At 40.3% G+C, this 19,594-nt stretch overlaps 1 protein-coding gene across 7 annotated transcripts in view; it reads right to left on the bottom strand.

Moving 5' to 3' along the window:
- CLCN3 (Cl-/H+ antiporter 3) overlaps positions 1–19,594 on the bottom strand; it is a 58,973-nt gene that overhangs the window by 21,992 nt on the left and 17,387 nt on the right. Inside the window, exon 1 of one of the 7 annotated variants that reach the window (XM_031588780.2) lies at positions 11,494–12,709. The exons of 5 other annotated variants lie outside the window; for them this stretch is intronic. In XM_031588780.2, coding sequence (XP_031444640.1) covers positions 11,494–11,572 — 79 coding nt within the window. In that variant the 5' untranslated portion in view covers positions 11,573–12,709. Of the gene's footprint in view, positions 1–11,493; positions 12,710–19,594 lie in introns of those variants that run through there. One more of the 7 variants, XM_031588782.2, reaches the window with a different exon arrangement.

The raw sequence follows: 19,594 nt of genomic DNA, 5'->3' as shown, positions 1-19,594 counted from the left end.
CATGACAGGGCATATAAAATTACTGCGCAAGCAATTAAGACACTTCCTGTAATATGTGTATGCTATTTCATTAGCTGCTTTTTTTTTTTTTTTTTTTGTCATTCAACTGTAGGTTAAATTTTCACATTAGCAACTTCATCTTTTATGCTGTTTAAATAGAAATTAATGTATCACGGTCAAATTATTGTTTCACTTTGTGTGCAGACTCCTGAGAAATTGCAGTAGAACCAGCTGAAAAAATGACTGGCTCTGACACATTTAACTTGAAATTTATTTCTGTTTATGAACTATTAGAGGAAAAATTGACTAAGGGAAGAAAATCAGATAGCAGTTGAAGTTCATAGCACCTCAAGTTGCCAGTTATTTCTCAGTATTCATACTGTTGTTCATCACTCTCCTACATGTCTGAATTAAACCTAAAGTATTATCAACAGATCATGTGAATGCAGCTAGAAAATAAGAGCAAGTCAAGCAAGTAGGTTGGTGGGTTTTTTTCCTCATTTCAGGCAACTCTCAGAACAGACCTCAGTCATGAAAAGTTGGAAATCCTGTAAATAGAAAATGTCTTCTACCAATTTATCATCCTAATTCCTTTGCAGCCAGCTTGCACAGCAAAACCTCCCAGTAGTATTTCTTTCAGTGATCAGACTAAAAAGAACATGAGGACAATAGAGAATTTCTCCTTCCTCCAAAGAGGAGCAAAAAGTTGTTTTTTTAAGCTTACATATGTCAGTAATTCTGCAATATCTTTTGGTATATTGCAGATGGTATGGTACATTGTGAGTTCCTGTGCTACTTTTACAGACTCCAAGTATAATTTTCTGGATACCTGTCTGAACATCACATGGCTTTCATTCCCCCACCCTGAGCGCTTCTGCAGCAGTAAATGCTACAAAGAGAACATTTATGTTGAGGTTAAAACAGACAACAATGATTTAAAGAGTGGTTACTCTCACTTGTTTGACCACAAACCAAATAATTTGGCCAATGCAGACAGTACACCACAGTAATGTCTATTCTTAAAGATGAAATCACAAGTTGGCCAGCGCTACTGTCAGCTCAGATGGGCTCGGTCTCGTGGTGGCATTGGGATTTTTCAACACATCAAAAAAATCTTCAAAAATCCAACCTGGAAACTGTTTCTAAAGGTTATGAATGCCAAGAACCCCAGCCTAACCAACGACTGCCAATGATGATTTATTTAGAAGTAAAGCACAGTTTTTTCTCTTTAAACTTGTGAAGTCTGAGCTCTAGCAATGACAGTACAACACACAGCATTAAATTCTTCCACACCTCTCCACCATAACCTCAAAGTCTCTTCCCAAAGCTACAGCTGGTGTCTCTGACAACAGATATGAAGAAGCATTATCTGTATTTTAGTTAATAAAAGCTTAACAACAAGAAAAAGATCAGATTTACAAATGGAGGTGAATGTGAAAAGCTTGCTCTAGGATAAGGGATTCTGTTCTCTTGCTATTTCCAATTTTGGTAACGAGGAAAGAAATCTAACATACACACCTGACTCCTCAAAAGGGTAGGAGGATCTACTGGATGAGACAGTGAGCAAAGTCACACTGCAATAATTAGTTTAACCCTCAAATTTTGAGAAATTAAAAACAAACAAAACAGAAGTCATACTGAAAGAATTATTTTTACATGAAATTAACCTTTCACAAAGCAAGGGGACATACATTACAATTCAACCACAGCTTAATGATTAATCTGTAACATTTCACTGAAATTAAGCAGTTTCCAGAACCTGAGTGAGCACAGTAGAACAAAAAGCTTGCCTTTGCCCCAGAGTGTGGTTTTATGTCCTGCTATACATGAAACAGTATCAGGCTATAGGGAGCACAGCCTTGGGCCACGTAAGGCAAAGGGCATCTGAGAGCTGGAAAAACCTCACAAACAGCAGTGGCTGATATGACATCTATCACAAGGCGTGGAACCAGGTTCCTTGCAGGGAAACCATCAGGGATAGCACCACACACTGCACAGAAAGCATCTGAGCAGGATAACAATGAATTGTTGTTGCCTGGACACGCTAAAAATGCCATTGAAATTGTGCCAATTTCACCCTTTGCCAGCATTTGCTAAGTCACAGGATGGGATACATGTGGCACATCAAACACTGGGTTACAAATGATTACTGAATGATGGTGAGCAGATGCAGAACAAGATGTGAAGCTGAAGAGGTGATTTCCTTGAATACAGAGCTTGAATGCACTATTATATTGTGCCAAATGAGAAACAGACTGCAGTGACATCCTGCACTAGAGTGTGGTAGAAAGGCCACTCTGTAGAAGAGCATCAAGAGGACAACTGTGCAAGAGCTGACAATCAGTATGTAAGATACAGTCTGACAGAGATAGGACAGGACATTCTCTAGCTAATATGATGATACATTGCCTAGAACTATTCCAAAGCAGAATTTAGAGAAATATATCTTTACAATATTCCTTTCAATATATACAATATACCTTTCAAATGTCTGCATCCCTTTCTTTCCCTCCTTCTCTAGCACTCCACTCCATAAGTAGAGTTCCTCCCAGCTATAATGATTTTCAGAAGCATAAACACATGCAAAATTTCATCGTGTCATGCCACATTCATTATTTTATTTTCAGTTTAAAGACCGTGCTTAAATCCTTGCCATTCGTATGTATTTTTCAACACAACAGTCTAGCCTCCAAGCAGGAAATTATCAATTACCACAGAAGGTAATTAATACCTTGCACAGCCTCTAGCTGTAACAACTCCATTTTCCAGATGCACATATACCTAAGCTGCAATTTGGCTATAAAGAAAGTAAAGCCTTATTTTTTTTTTTTTCTTCTTATGCATGAGTTTACTTAAGGCTTTCTTAGATCAGGAAGCTGATAGCAAAAATGACAACTTTTGTTATTATAGTTATTCCAAACTAATTCATGTTACTACAGGGAGGCAAATATTAACTCCTCTCATAGGAAAAGTTACGAAGCAAATCTGGCACAATCCTTCCACACTTCACAAAACTTTAGGAGCCAAGGTAGTTGTCTCTTCTTAGAGTTCCTCTCCACCAGCATATTCACCAATCCTGTATTCTCAGCTCACAGCTAGTGAGCTTCTCCAGTCACACTGCAAGCTTGCAGACCTTAAAAGCTTCTAGACAATAAAAGGAATGTGTTTCTTCTCAGAAAGGGGACTGCCTTTTTCAGGTGATCCAACTCCTGTTGGTCTTGCTTGATTTATTCCCAGGAAGGTAACTGACCTCTGTTATCCTTCCATGTGCACAGCGCCAAGCCTTCAGCACAATCCTTACACAGCAAACAGATCTGGCAGTGATGAAACATTGCTTCAAGTGAAGTGAAGTAACAAAACAAAAGCAACCAACACATATATAAAACTGACTAAACAACTTCATATTTAGTCACAACTCCCAAACAAGAAACTCGGCTTTTTAACTGCTGGTATACTTGCAATAACCTGTCCATATTAAAGATCAGAATCACAGCCCTGAAGAGTATTTCACACAGCCTACTGAAGGAAATGTTTTGTAGCATCTTCACCTCACCACAAAAAAAACACCAAACCAACAAACCAACAAACACACAGACCAAACAACCCCACAAAATCCTCCACAGACCTAACCAACAACCCAACAACAAAATAAGCCATGAATACGAAGAGGTGAATGTTGAGACTGTCTTAGTTGGATTCCAAGTTCCCAGTTCCAGTAGTTTCAATAAATACCTTGCAACATGTTGGAAGAAATAGTTGTAATAAGCACTAAGGAGTTGGACTTGGTGATCCATGGGTCCCTTCCAACTTAGGACACGCTGTGATTCTGTGATTCAGGTGAACTGTAAGACAATGCATCCTGGTAGGCCTGATCAGAACAACGCGTAGAAAACCATGGACAAAACAGGAAGAAGGGAAGTAGATTCCAACAGCATAAAAGCACTTATCTCTCAGGAAGTGTTTTGTTTGTAAATGAGAATGAAGAAAAACCATCCGAAATAACTTGTGCGGATGCTTGATGGAGAAAGCAAGCCTTGCAGGAGCTGATGTACACCATACTGTTCCTCATAGTTTCCCTCTAAACATGAATGGATATAAAACAGCTGTTGGTTCCAAACATTGATCCAACTTGCATTTGTGTGACTAGTCTCTCCTCACATAAGGCAAGAACAGAGAAATTACAAAATGAATGTTTTATTATACTCACACAAGTTGTTTTAGACGTTACAGCTTTCTCCTTGCCACTTGTCCCCTTGAAGCAAGGAATCTCCCTTTCCTTACACTCTACACACACACCTCACACAAGCTGTTCACAATCTTGACTGACATTCAAACTATGACAAAACACATAACTAAAAGTTGATTTTTGTACATTGCAAAGCATTTGTTACGCTGCGTAAGGCACTTTCACCTCCTACTGTAGTGATTCCTCATACTCTGGCAACTTTGCAGATTTCTTTCCAAAGATTTGAAAGCAACACTTGGCAACATGCAGCTGATGGAAAATCCTGGATTTTGTTTGTTTGTTTTTAAAAGAAGACAACCTGTAAGTCTTGAGCAACTTCATTTAAAAAGAAAAAGGCAAAGACAAATACCTTTAGAACAAGAGCAAACCATTACTGACTCATTCACTATGACACAGTTTAAAAGTTTCCCAGATAAAGCACTTCAGAACACTAATAAATCAAAATGTTAGTGGCTGACAGTCATGTGAGGCTGCATTTCTCATTTCAAATCAAGTGCTCAGTGAAGGAATCCATTAGATCATAAACATCTTCAGGGTGCTCCTATTTCTGTCCCTGGTATAAAGAACTGAAAAGCCAACAGACATAGGTCCCTTCTTCTTAGGATTCTCTCCTCTGGGAATGACCTGGTTCCAGTTTCCACACTATGATTCAATAATCCCACTGAAGGTACATTCAAAAAACTTTAAGAAATGAGGATCATGTGCTTCAGTTATGTAAGTATACTGTTTCACACAAAAAAGGGGTTTTATAACATACTTGATGCTCCCAATTCCTGCACAGCTGTTCAAGAATCTTTCCTGTTTCCTCATGTGTAGTATTTCTTCTTGTATCATAAAAAAAAATGAGAAGTGGAACATCAATATTTAATACAAATACTGTTTCCTGGGTAATCAAGCAGTGCATAATAGATTTTTATGAGGTTCTGAACCATGTGCTTGCTTATCTAAACAATTACCCAATATTGTCTATAGAAGAAATGAACACAGATACAGTTTCCTCAGAGACCGGAACCTGGAACCTGAATAGGCTCAAGAGACTGGCTGGTAAGCAAGAAACCAGAGCTTTATCATAAATTCTAAGACCTCCTTCATATGCCATATAGCATATAATCTGCATCTTCTGAATTCATATCACAAAATACTCAGCTTGCATCAGCTTAGAGCGTTCCCTGAAATGAAACAACTCTCAAGCAAGTAATGCAGCAAGACTGAGCTAATTTTGTTCACCCCATTTCTACCTCCCATTCTTGGGCATACTCTTCCACTCTCACCCCTGGATCAGCTGTGTCACATCATGAGTCTGCACAGAAAACCAATCCAATATGCTGATGCAACTAAGCAGGCAAAAGCATATTCTGCCTTTAAACAGACCTAGAGTCAAGGTACTGTGCTTTCAACCAAGAATGGAGAGAGAGAAGAGATGGGGAATGGCTCACTCTTTTCCATAGCAATAAACTATCAGACCAGTTACACCGAAATACATGAACGGATCCTTGGGGTCTTGTTAAATTTTAATTATGTCTTTCTGCTGGAAACAATTCAGAACTCCTACATCAATATTAATATCCAGCCAGCATACAGCAATATCAGTTACACAGAGCTCAAATTCCCCAAAGATGACTGTTTAAAAAGGTTTTGGAACTGTGAACACAATAGATAAACAATGTCAATAGATTCAGGTTAGATATAAGGATTTTTGTCTTTTACAGTGAGGGTGCTGAGGCACTGGAACAGGTTGCCCAGTGATGTGGTTAATGAAAGTTTCCTTAGAAACTTTCAAGGTGAGGCTGGATAAAAGCCCTGTGCAGCCTGATGTAGCTGTGCTGTCTCTCTGTGCATTGCAGGGGAACTGGACTAGATGGCCTTCAGAGGTCCCTTCCATCACTAGGAATTCTATGATTCTATGATAACGGAACCAATGTCAGAGCACGTACAGGACCCAATTTCTCCAAGGTGTTTCTCTGTAATCTACTTAATACTAACACTTACAATAAGAATTCACTAGTTTGCTGCAGCTCACACATCCCATGCTCCAGAAGACGCACAACTACACAGTACTCTGCTCAGCTGCAGTCCGCCTGGCTGACATCCATGCAATGTGTTCTATTTGTGTTACTTCAAGCAGTGAGAAAGGAGGAAAAAAAATGCACTGCTGTGAGTGAAAATGAAGCTAATCAGTTTACACCAGAGGCTGGAATAAGCCCTCCTTGACATGCCCATACAAACCTGCTGAGGGCTAAAATCAGCAGGAGCTGTATCTTTCCAGAAGCCAGATACTAATCCAAGGCTTTGCTTCACCCGTGCCCTTGGGCATTAGGCAGCAAGGGGAATGGAGGCAGGGAAGAGTCCTGGGTGCAGTGTACACCATAAGGATTGTTTACACTTAGAACAAAGAAGATTTGTATGCACAAGGTACATTGCAGTGCCTGAGCTGCTTTTTGTATCAATATTCAGACTTCAAAATAGAAGACTTTCAGTGAAAGGAGAAAAAAAAAAAACAAACTACTGACAATTTATTTAAATTTGTCAGTAATCACTCAAGAAAAGGCATTAAGCATTATTGTCTTTTCCAGACCAGAAATAACTTCTAAATTTCAGAATGAGAAGCACAGTATGCCGTTCTGTCAATGCAGTCTGCCTGGACTTCAGTAAAGCCTTTGACATTGTCCCCCACTGCATCCTCAGGGAGAAGCTGGCTGGATGGCCAGGCCCAGAGTTGTGATCAGTGAAGGTAAATCCAGTTGGTGGCCAGTCATATATGAATATGAGCCAGCAGTGTGCCCAGGGGCCAAAAAGGCCAATGGCATCCTGGCTTGGATCAGGAATGGAGTGGTGAGCAGGACCAGGGAAGTCATCCTGCCCCCGTACTCAGCCCTGATGAGGCCTCACCTCGAGTGCTGTGTTCAGTTTTGGGCACCTCAGTACAGAAAGGACACGGAGGTGATGGAGCAGGTCCAAACAAGGCTGGTGAAGGGCTTGGAGAATATGGCCTATGAGGAGAGACTGAAGGATCTTGAGCTGTTTAGTTTGGGGAAGAGGAGGCTAAGGGGAGACCTTATCGCTCTATTCCAATACCTGAAAGGTGCTTATGAGAGCGAGAGTGGGGTTGGTCTCTTCTCACTGGTGACAGCTGACAGGACAAGATGAAATGGCCTCAAATTGCACCAGGCTCCCCTTAGGTTGGATACCAGGAAAACTTTCTTTACAGAAAGGGTTGTTAAGCACTGGAATAGGCTCCCCAGGGAGGTGGCTGAGTCACCATCCCTGGATATGTTTAAAAACTGTCATTCACTACCACTGATAATCAATGATCATTAAGTCTTTGTAAACAAGTAATACTTCACCCTTTGCTCACAGTTACAAATTTTCAGCCTCTTTAGGTTGATTTCCTAAACTGCATCAAATCACGTGTTTCACCAGCTACAAACTACTCTCTGCTTTACAACCAAAATTCATACAAAATGACTACAATATACAAGCTGAAGAAAAAAAATCTAAAATATCAGGAAACCAGGAAAACACTGAACAAGATTTAAAGAAAGAAAATAATCCAAATGCTTTACAAAGAGGAGAGTGATGATTTTCTCCCAGAGGGAATGAGAGGAGAGAAGAAAAACTAGTTTTAAAAAGTCTTTAAAAAGCAGGAGCTAAGAAAGTTGTATAGGGACACCTCAGAGTGAAGCAAAGACTTCTGTAGACCTGGATGCACTGCAAGCACACAGGAATCTGAGAAAAAGGCAAAGTGGTAAAATAGTGCTCATTATATAGCACATGTTAAAAAATACAAATAGCTTTGACTTTTACTTCAGGTGGAAGAATCAGTTCTCATTTCTTAGATGCAGGAGGAACAAGAAGGCTTTAGAGTGGAGCCCATGTTGTAACAAACAGTGACTTTAGGTGCACAAGTGAAGTGTTATAGGGATCCTCATGCTGTTAACTTTACTGATTAAAAATGAGATGGACAGCAGAGGAAAAAGAAAAAAAGTATGCAAATACGTGAAGTTCTGTACAGCAAACATTACAAAAGGAAAATAATGTAGCCTCTAAGGTAACAGAGTCAAGACAACCAAAATCTAGATAATCAGATTCCAAAATGCTGCTGCATGCACATAAAGAGCTACTTACGTATTCCTTTGGAAGGGAAAGACAGGATGCAACAAAAACAAGAATTCTGCTAATACGATTATTCCAAGTCAGGGCATGCTCAGGCCCAAGAAGAGCATAATATTGATTTCCTCATTAGCTTTCCAGACACCAGAACATGGCAAAGATTTCCCCACAGCTAATGGCGTACTGGGAGCAGTGGAATATTGTGACCCCCACTTTCATGCAGTGGTGATTGGACCCTCAGTGCACAACAAATGAAGTATATTGCAAGTCATTTTGTCTGACAAAAAAATTACTAAAATGATGTAATTTGGTATGCTGCTCTTCACGTGCGTGTTTTATTATCTTAAAAGGCTAGCAGCTCAACTGCAAATTATTAACAGCATAGCATTTCATTCATTTGGATTAAGGACTTCCAAAATCAAAAACGTGTTTAGTTATACATAACAAATACAAGTGGGTTAACAACCCCCAAGCTTGCTGGAGTTTCAGATTTACTACTGACAGCCTGGCTGCTAGGAATGCATTGCTCATGGTTCAAACCTTTAAAGGATGGTAAAGTGAATGTTTATTTAGGAGGGAGGGAAAAGGGAAAAATAAAAAGGGATGAAAATCTAACATGTCCATGAATGGCTGGAAGATCAGCAAGACGTTGATAATTGGACACTATCAAATGGGTCCAGCTAGGAAGAATAACAAAAATACACCCCAGGGGAAACAACTGAGTAACAAAAAAGAAAAAACATATACAATATATACTACAGTAAGTGGCATATATTACAAATTCTTCTGAAAATTTGTACATCAGCTAATTCTCATCTATGCAAACCCAAATCAGGACTGCAAAATGCTTTCTAAGGAGAAAAATAGCACTTTTAACTACCAAAGACAAAACTAGAATTGAGTTCCTGCAGTTATATTTCAGTATACCACAGCAGGTAATGAGGCCTAGACTAAGGTGCTCAGTAACTACATAAAGCATCAAGACAGAGCAAGGTAAATAGAGTCCAGATAAGAAGTACCCAGTAATACCTTGTGAGGTCCCATCTGCAGTACTGCGTCCAGGCCTCGGGTCCCCAGTACAGGAAGGACGTGGAGCTCTTAGTCCAGAGGAGAGCTGCTAAGACGATCAGAGGGCTGGAGCACCTCTCCTTCAAGGAAAGGTTGAGTGAACTGGGCTTGTTTAGCTTGGAGAAGAGAAGGCTCTGGGGAGACCTCATTGTGGCCTTTCAGTACTTGAAAGGAGCGTATAAACAGGAGGAGGAACGGCTGTTTGTGAGGGTGGATGGTGGCAGGACAAGGGGGAATGGTTTTAAACTGAGACAGGGGAGGTTTACGTTAGGCACTAAGAGAAAGTTTTTCACTCAGAGGGTGGTGTCACACTGGAACAGGCTGCCCAAGGAGGCTGTGGATGCCCCATCCCTGGAGGCATTCAAGGCCAGGCTGGATGTGGCTCTGGGCAGCCTGGTGGGGTGGCTGGTGACCCTGCACATAGCAGGGGGGTTGAAACTGGGTGATCATTGCGGTCCTTTTCAACTCAGGCCATACTATGATTCTATATGTTGTTACATTTTTTCACCCCTCTCATTTACTACTTGCTCTTTAAGGAAAAGATCAACAACTAATCAATATATATTCTAAGAATCTTCATACTTGATCTTTCATGGCATATTTGCATTAAGAAAACAAAATTATCTTATCATAATGAAATCAATGGATCGGACATAATAATACCTTACATTTCTCTTCATCAAATGTTAGTAAAGTCTGTTAATTAAATCTTCAAGTCCCCTAATGAGTTAAACAGTCATTTCATCATGGTTGGGGTGCAGCACTGTGGGCAAGTTGCTGCAGTCAATTAGTGCAACAAATGCTTTGCTGTTACAAAGCAGTTTTGCAAGACATGAACGTTATTCTGAAGGACTTAAGTACTGAATGTGAATAAAGGAAAAAAATTCCACACGCTTGAACAACCAGGCTTGTTCTCTCTAAGTATCTGCCCATTTTCTCCTAGCTTCTTACTCAACGCTCTGAGAGCTATGCAAGGAAAAACACCCTGGGAATGGTTCATTCCAGATTCATAGGTACTATAAAAAACGTTAAGAATACTTTAAGTTTCTGGTTTTATCTGTTGGCATTTTGAGCCTTGCTTTGGCAGCTAAGTGACAGTAACAGGAATTACTGTGGTATTATAGAACAGCAGGAAGTACAAGCAAATTTTAATGAAATCTGTTGCACAAACTGGAAAGTGTGCAGAATCAATTTTCATATGAGTCACATGCACTTGACAAATTCAGATTTGCAAGAAATTATGGCAAAAAATGACAGTTATGGAGTTCTGTTTGGTTTTCCTCTAAGTTTGCTATAGCAAACAGAAGAAGAGCACCAGTAAGACTGGTTTTGAAATACTATATTGGAACATTAGAAGTAGAAGAGAAATCAATGAAGCTGCAAAAAGCAACATGTCACAATGGGCAGTTCTCTTGCTGGCACCAAGGTGTGAACACTCAGTCTGGCCCCAGCTGTTTTCATGACAGAATTTGTAGATTATTTAGAAGCTAGGTGCTGTTTAGACGCCAGGTCACATTTCAGCAAACATCAAGCTATAATCTGCAGAGCTTCGCTGTGTAATAACGTGCTCTGCAGTTCGAACTGAATTTGAAGACATAACTGTAAGTCATCCTTGCTGCAATTTCTCCCCTTTTACAAAGCCAACCATTTCGGAAACGCGTTCCGCTCGAAATGCGCAGTAAGGAACAAAAGGCAACAAAAGAGGATTTCTCTCCGCACTGCCAACACCGGCTTGCTGCTAATCGGCTTCCTGGCCGAGCAACAGCGTGCGGAACCGCCGCAAGCTCCGGCTGTGTAAGAGCTCGGCGCCGTCGGCACAACCGCCGCGCTGCAACCCGCGGCGAGTCGAGCCTGCGAGCGCGCAGGGCAGTTCCAGAGGCGGACACGAGCACCGCGTTCCGGCTATCGGAGGGCCGAAGGCTGACGACTCGACGCGCTCCCACCGCTGCGCCCACAGCTCCGCTCCGCTCCGCGCGACGAGACGGGAACGGCCGCGCCCTCCGTGCGGCGCCGGCTCCCGCCGGACCCGAGCTGCCTCCCCCCGCAGCGCTCAGCAATGGGCCCCGTACCTCTTTTATGCAGCTCGCGGAGCGGAATGCCGTCTCCTCCGCCATCGTAGGGCAAGTACGGGTCGGAAGAGGCGTCCATGGAGGCGAGGAGCTGCTCCCGCCAGCCGACGGAAGGGCCGCCCGGGCGCTCAGCGCGGCCCCGCCGCCATGTCGGCCGAGCACAGCCTACCGCCGCCGCCTCGGCGCAGCGGCCGGCCGAGCCCCGCCCGCCTGACGTCAGCGGGAAGCGCCGCCGCCGCCGCCCGTTACCTGAGCCCGCAGGTGCCGCAGACGGCGGGACGCTTCCCGCCTCTCCGAAGGAGCGCGGCTCTGGCACTGTGCCGCTGGCACCGCCTCTGATGCCACAGGAGACCCCAGACTTTCCGCAGTAAAGGCATCTCTCGACTCCAAATCATCCACGCGACTTTGGTCTGAAAATGCAAGAAATCTTTGCGCTTCCCACTTCCGTACCTCAATAGTAACTAGGAGTCTGTACTCCTATTATAGGGCTCTAATAAAAAGTCATTCGCAGCAGGAGAACTACGGCAACAGGTTTTGTAATCTGAAAAAAAAAAAAAAACCCTTACAGAACGAGCTGTTAGTGCATTTACGACATGCTGACTGCAGTTCTACTCCACATCGGAGAAAATATGAAGTAAGGGTTACAGATAACTCACCTAACATAGTCTGGAAGATCATCGCTACCAAACGCCTCTGAACTGACAACAAGAACACACGACAGCAGAGCAGTGGGCAGCCTGTTAACCTGAACTTGTTCACTGCCCTGAGGCACAGGCAGTATTTCCACAGAAGTCTAAAATCCAGACTAAATTGGTAAAGACAGAAGATGCGACCAGCTGGAAGCTGTATCTGATAAACTTTAGATATAGGGGAAAATAACATCAAAGTCTTCAATGTAAAACTAATACAACTTTGTGCTTGCTTCATAAATTTTTTAGACCTTACCTAATACTAACTTGCAGAAGCTCTTCCAAGCTCACTGCTAGTAGCTAAGCTGCCAAATACAGTTCTCTGTATAGTGTTAAAGCAGAACAGTCCTTTTCCCTTCTCGGTTCCCAGCAGCCTGTGTTCTCATTCTTTATACCCACTACCATGGCAGGTATTACTCCATACCCTACACCACAATGAAAGGTGTTTTATTATTGACTATTTTTGTTTTAAACAACAAAGCAATATATATATATATATATTGCAAGTTACTCTGATCTAAGCAAGACAGTCTTTTTCCTCCCCCACTTCTGGAAGTCCATACAATTTAATACTTCCAAAATATTTTTCCTCTACCTGGTTTGAAAAAGTGCATCAGTTATTCCCATTGTGAAGACCAGCAAAATCCAGAACGGCAGTCATTGAAATGGTGCCTGTAATTAAGTAAGTATTTTGGAGTACATAACATTAGGAGCACTTCTTGCAAAGCATACATTTAGTTTTACAATCGCCTTATTTTCAATGACTGAGACCCCTTATAATGGTGTACCTGGGACCCAGAGCAGCACGTTCATACAGCAGCTTGCTTCAAAGACATTTCATCACAACAATTATACACTAAGGCCCCTATCCCAGAATACTCCTTGCCCAAATAACTTCATACACCTGAGTGATTCTATTGTTCTCAACAGGCAGGTATTATTGTTAAACATTACTTGGATACATCAATCTTTGCAGACGAGCTTTAAGTCCACTGTTCTGGAAATATCACAGCATATTTGGATGACACACCTTTAAAATACACTGAGAATGAAGAAAATTCTCAGTGCAGAATCCTCTTCCACATTTTTTGTTTCCTCTTATGAAGAGAGAGAAAAACACACATAAGATATAGGATCTGAATATATACAAACAAGTTAGAGGCCAGCCAGATCCAGACCCTGGAAAAGGTGCTTTCAGCTGACAGACCAAGGCTGATAGAAAGAAGGGAAGTATTACAAAGCTGCAAAAGCTTCCTTAGCCAAGGCTGGAGAAAGAATTATAATTGTGAAGCACCATTTCACAAGATCATACTAAGAAGTCAGCCAAACACCTTGCTACATATAAAGCAAACATTTTCTGTTCCCTCAATTACGTGATTTATTCTGGTCATAGAGCATGTAATTTCACTGCATCAGGTGATGAAAATTAAAATCAGGTCTTTTATCAAATATGCAGTGTAAGACTAATGATGCTGATCTTAAATAACAAGAGGTAACAAAAATGTGTCAGATAATTACAGATGTCAGTGTGACTGATGCAAAAGATTTTGGTGACTCTTGTCATTTTCTTCCTTATTACTCAAACCAAAAGCTTCTCCTTCAACAGCTAAAAGATAATGTTATTTTGAAAATGTTACACAAGAGCTATCTCACAAAACAGCTAGTATTTGGAATTTTGAAATTAATTTAATCCATATACACCCTCAGTTCACGGATACATATGAAAGCATCCACTTATAACAGGGTACCTAAACAGACCAAGTGTCCCAAACTCTATTGTTTCCCATTCTTTTTCTTTTCATTCTTCTTCCTTCCTACTTTATTCTCCTGCCTTGTTTCTAATTTCCTCTTTCATTCACCCTTTTCTTAATCCATGCGACCAATCTAGCCCAGATCAAATCACTCTGCCATCTTATTGTCTGCTTTTACCTAACTTGTCTCAGTGTGCTGATCCTGCAGCCCCCTCAGTCTGTGTTCATTCAGTACAAAACCACTTAAGCTTTCTTATCTGGGTCACACAAGGACAGCAGGAGGAAAACTAAAGACAATACAAGAAGAACAAACAGCCTTCTCCCAGTTCCAGACAGGTCCAGGGTAAAATAACTCAAAGGTACAATCCCAAGGAAGAAAAAATAGAAAGAAAAGGTTCAGTTGCATGCACTTTCAAATCAGACACAGTCATTTTTGTGGGTTTTTTTTTTCCAAATTACAGAACCCAAACTTATTTCATTCATTGTAAAACCGGCGCTCAATCACAACAGTATTGGCAAAAGGCTCCCTACCTCTGTATCAAGCCACAGTACACAAGACTGTTATTGTTTCCATTGCCACCTCATCAAAAGCTTCAATGCGAGACAAACCAGGGCAGGAACATTTGAGACTAAACATAATGCAAATGTAAACAAATGTATAACATATCCTGTTATGTACTTAAAGGCAGATGGGGCCTTCAACAAAACAGAAGTCAAGGAAGGAAGCCCAGAGGAATGTGTTTAATGGTAACACACTCCAGGTTTTATTCTATCTGCATTTCATTACACAGAAAGAAAATCGCTTGTCTTCTTAATTTGACTTTTGTTTTTTCATAACTACTTGTTTCCTACAAATTTGTGATTCAATTCTGCTTGCAATTCTTTTCACCCAGCAGAGAATACTTTATTCCAGGATTGAACCTAACAAGCTTGCTGCTTCATTGGCCAACCACAGGTACCTGAATTATGCTTTTACAGCATGGTATATCTTCCAGTGGTGCTTTTTGTCACTGGTTAAACACAGAATACAATCGAAGTCAAACCTAACTAGCAAACAATGCAGTAAAACAGGTCATACAGCCGCATTACACATTGTGTGATGAATTCTGAGATCGACTCCCCTCTTAGGACAGCTGAACTTCACTGCATGGCAGTGAAATATGAGCAAACGCTCCCTGTTGCCAGGCAAAATGTTAGAGTAGAAGAAAGAAACAGATTTTTAAAAGATCAAATAATGAAGACATTGTGCAGCACTAACATGTAACATCAAAAATAAAACATACAAAAAAATAAGTCTTCAGTCCTTAAAAGCTACTTTGACATCTCCAGCCAAAATACAAGACTGCTCTCTTCAGGTTTCTTTCCAGGTTTGTCCATCACACTGTTCATGATCTACGCCCCAGTGACAGTGGAAGAAAACCCTTGTGATCAGACTATATAGAGCTATCAGCCATGAGACTTTTATTTTTGTTTGTTTTTCTTTTTTAAATTGGCCACATTACATTCCCAGGAAAAAAATATCTTGTTTTACTGTACTAATCATGCAAGGGAGATTTTGAAATGAAAGCATGCTATTTTCTGTATATATAAGAACAAGTTGCTTTCATTTTCTGAGTTTCTTAGCTATTAGTTATTTCCTACCTTTTTTGGTTCTTTTCCTCTACAGGATAGGCAAAGATAAGAAAACAATGCAAAGGTGAAAAAGCGGTAGAACACTTCCCTTCTTCACATTTCAATCTGCTAAACATATAATTACAACTCACTGGATGGAAGATGTGGCATCTTAGTAGGAAGATGGCCTGACCAGCTTAACAGCTTTCTGTATGTTTATTTCTCCATCCTATAGCAACAGTGAAAATTCTGCTACTAAAATCATTTACCTTTTACCTAAGTGCATGTAAAGATATTGTCTTCATCTGTTAGATTGCTTTTTTCTGCTTTAGGGTTGTTCACTTCTGGCCAGTACTTTCATTTTGCAGTTTGGTTTCCACATTCAAGTTGCACCATCAGGTGTACATCTCCCTAGTTGTGCCACATATACATTAAGCTTACTTCCCAGCTTCATGCACATTAAATCTTCTCCATACATACATAAGCTGTATGAACACAGATGCAGTATCAACACCAGTTTTGTTAAAAAGAATACTGCACTAATTCCAGGCATACTTGAATATCATGAAATTACAAACTCAACACCCAGGAGAAGTCAGAATAAAATTGAAGATCTTCTACTTTATTTCTACATTTTACTTTATGTCTATCTTCCAAATGCTCTGTGACGTTCTGATCCCTTCCTTAAAGATATTGGAAAAGGTTCAGAAAAAGTCAATAAAAATGATTCAAAGCATGAGATAGCTGCAAGGTCCAGCTAAGCAAACCAAAACCTAGAATAGAAGTAAGAGAGGAGGGAATAAAGTAAGCAGCAGTGGAAAACAGTTTTAACTTATTTTTTAACCATCTTCTCTAATAAGAGCTACAACATTAGAGGATCAAGTGCACTATAAAGAGAAGGCAAGGACAACAATTTTTTCCTAACAAGTATACACTGTACACAGAAAGAAAAAACATTAGCTACAACAGGTTGGGATATTTCAGAGGTGATTAATACACTGTTCACTGCTTTGCCCCAATTAAATGATTGCTCTAACGTGGTTCTTTTTGGTGGGAGACATGGGGTTTTAATTGATGATTCTTTCCTCTCCGTCCCCTTCAGAGAGGACTACAACCTTTCACAGGGACAGCACTATGCCATCCATGCACTAATCCCTGTGCCAGCAGATAATAGGCCTCATCACAGTCAAGTATTCAGCAAGACAATCAAGATGTCCTAGTTCCAGGTCACCTTGTCCTAGTTTCATATCAAACATTTTGTATCAACATCAATTTCATTTCAATAAGCTTCATAACATCCCTTAAAAACCCAGTGTCTCAGTAAAAGGTTTTCCATAGCTGCAATGATCAACAAAAGGAATAGTTTAAGCAGTTGGGTTGTACAGGGGTGAGCGTTGAAGCCTGTGTGTCAGTCCATGTTAATGCACAGCCTGTGTTAGCCTAGCCAAGCCAAAACTCTGGCAGTTACAGCTGTTCTCAGCAGTATTTATACCTAGATTTACATTCAAAATAAAGCAAAGGTTTTCCACATAAGATGTTGAAACTTGTCAAAGAATGGTGTGCATGCTAAAGAACTACTTCACAAAAAGAAGGCAGTGGAAAAAACATCCCCAGATAAGAACTAAAAACATAGAAACCACCACTGGGTATAGAAAAGCCCTCAGCCAAACAGGACTACTACACAAGCACTCAGAGAGAGGAAGGAGCACTCACACACCCTGCTTTAATTCCTCCTTAAATACTCTGGGCCTCCATTAGACAGAATGCTGAGCTAGATCAGCCTGTGGTTTGATCCAGCATGGTTGCTCTTGTATATCAGATATACTGATATTCCCTTCTAGGGTGCCACCCATGCATATGAAAAGCTGTAAGTAACAGTTATTAATGGGCCAGTAAGCACAAATATTCTCCTATGTTGAAAACACTGGAGTCTGATACTGACTGGGTTAAAACTGTATCTACATCCTTGAACTGATCTGAGAGAACAAAGTAACAGTGAAATGAACAAAAGGTCATTAAAGCTGTTGTAAAACAAAATACGTTCCTTACCTAAGAAGCAAAATGAGTCCTTAAATACAGTGGAAGCCCAGGCTAACACTGAAAAACTACTATAGACTGTTCAACTAGAAAAGGATGAAGTGAATTTTCATTTTGGAGAATAATCATGTTAAAAAGGCAACAGATCACAGACAATAATCACACTAAAAAAAAAAGTAACATCACAGCACACGCCGCATTTCATAATCAAAAATCTTAGGGATTAATTGCAAGGCATGACATTTGAACCAAGGAGAATCACCATGACGATGAACAGGTAAGATACTTCAAACACCCACATCTCACACATCCAATAACTAAGATCATCTCTTTTTTTTCTCCTTAACCCCTTCTCCCTTTAACCCATGAATCTGCCAGTTAACTTTTCTGTTATGTTTTCTGCCAGGGATTTTTGAAGTCCTGGAAGGAAGAACCTTGTTAATTAGCTAGTTATCCATGTAAACACGGTGCATGGCTACTTGTGTTCCTGACAGATTAACACAATTAACTTCATGTGTTATCAGTAAAAAAGGTAAAAGAAAGTATAGTTCTGTTTTGTCAGATATCCTGTTTTCAGCCAAGTTCTAACATGAAAAACAGGCAGAGTCTGCAGCTCTCACTACAATTAGATAGGAAAAAAGTACATAACTGCACATTTAGCTATTTCAAAGAAATCAGCTGTGTCTCATGCTTGCTCTTATGATCAGCATCAATTATTTCATCTCCCTTCTGTATGGAATCATGTGAGAGCAAATATAATCTTTACCTAAAAAGTCCAGTGAGTCTTTTAATGCAAATATTACTCACTGGAAAACAGGGTGTATATAATTTCGAAAAGAGGTATGTCAGTTTTACACTATGTACAGAAAACAAACCACATCAATGGTGCAAAAAGACTTTGAAGACTGCTTGCATTTGTGGAAAACAAAAATAAACAGCTTACAAAATTATGAGAATTGAGGCTCTTAATGGAAGAGAAGTTCCTTTTCTTTGTATTTTTTATAAACTGTGATTGCCAAGAAGAAAAAAGTATACATATCCATGTGTTGTTGGAAAAGTAAGCAACCTCTAGATCTTCCTTGAACATTTAACCTCTCGTGTGATAATATTTTCTTCTTATATAGAACCACATGCACTTGCTGAAAATTCCATTCTGTTCCTCAAATAAAGACAACGTTAGCTGACAATGCCACATTTCAGTGCTACTGGTTAGAGCCCCTTTAGGAGGCTAAAAATTGAGTGCTTTCGTCTTTCACCTTACTTCAGACAAAGGACTCCAAGCTCACAGGTAAAGACCGTTTTGGGTGTCTGCAGTGTTTAGCATTATTATCTGCTGGCACATATTCTTCAGCAGTGCTGCTGCTATTGCTGTAAGCAGATACAAGCTACCCTAGCAGCAGCTTTTGAATTACCAGTTTACAGGTTGTCATATTAAGGTTAACTATTGCCAATTTTACGTTAACACCATATGCCAGACTGTAAACTGTCTTCGCACTGAAGTCACAATATAAGCAACTCAGTTTTTTCTTCAGCTGAAGCGAGAAGCACCATAGATATTGAAAAAAACTCCAAGCTCACCCAGGACACAGACTCCCACAGACAGATCAAAGTACCAAGACATGTAAACACCAGTAAGATCATTTGTTTGTAAACCATTTTTAGTGCACATAATCATCTGATTTCAATCAGTGCCCTGAAAAAACTGTAGTCTGACAACAATACAAAAATCCACCTTCCTGCTGAATTTGCCTTATACTTCAGCAACAACAGTTAAAATTGATGTCATCTTCTCTTATATAATATAAATGAATCTGAACTCTGAGTAAAACCATGGAAACCTCTCAGCTTCACTTCGCTGGTTGTTGAAATCAGAGTCATAAAGAGGGAAAAAAAAATTGAACTAAAACACAATCTTCAGGCTCAGCCAGTGGCCAAGAATTGAGCATCTCTCAGATTTTAAAGAAAGGCAAGAAACTGCAAGAAAAAGAACATTTCATCCCCTAATCCAGCTAC

The sequence above is a fragment of the Phasianus colchicus genome, chromosome 4 (genome assembly GCF_987193195.1).
Source record: "Phasianus colchicus chromosome 4, bPhaCol1.hap1.1, whole genome shotgun sequence".
NCBI classification, from domain to species: Eukaryota; Metazoa; Chordata; class Aves; order Galliformes; family Phasianidae; genus Phasianus; species Phasianus colchicus.
Note: the sequence above shows the minus strand (reverse complement) of the source record. Positions and strands in the feature narration are given on the sequence as shown.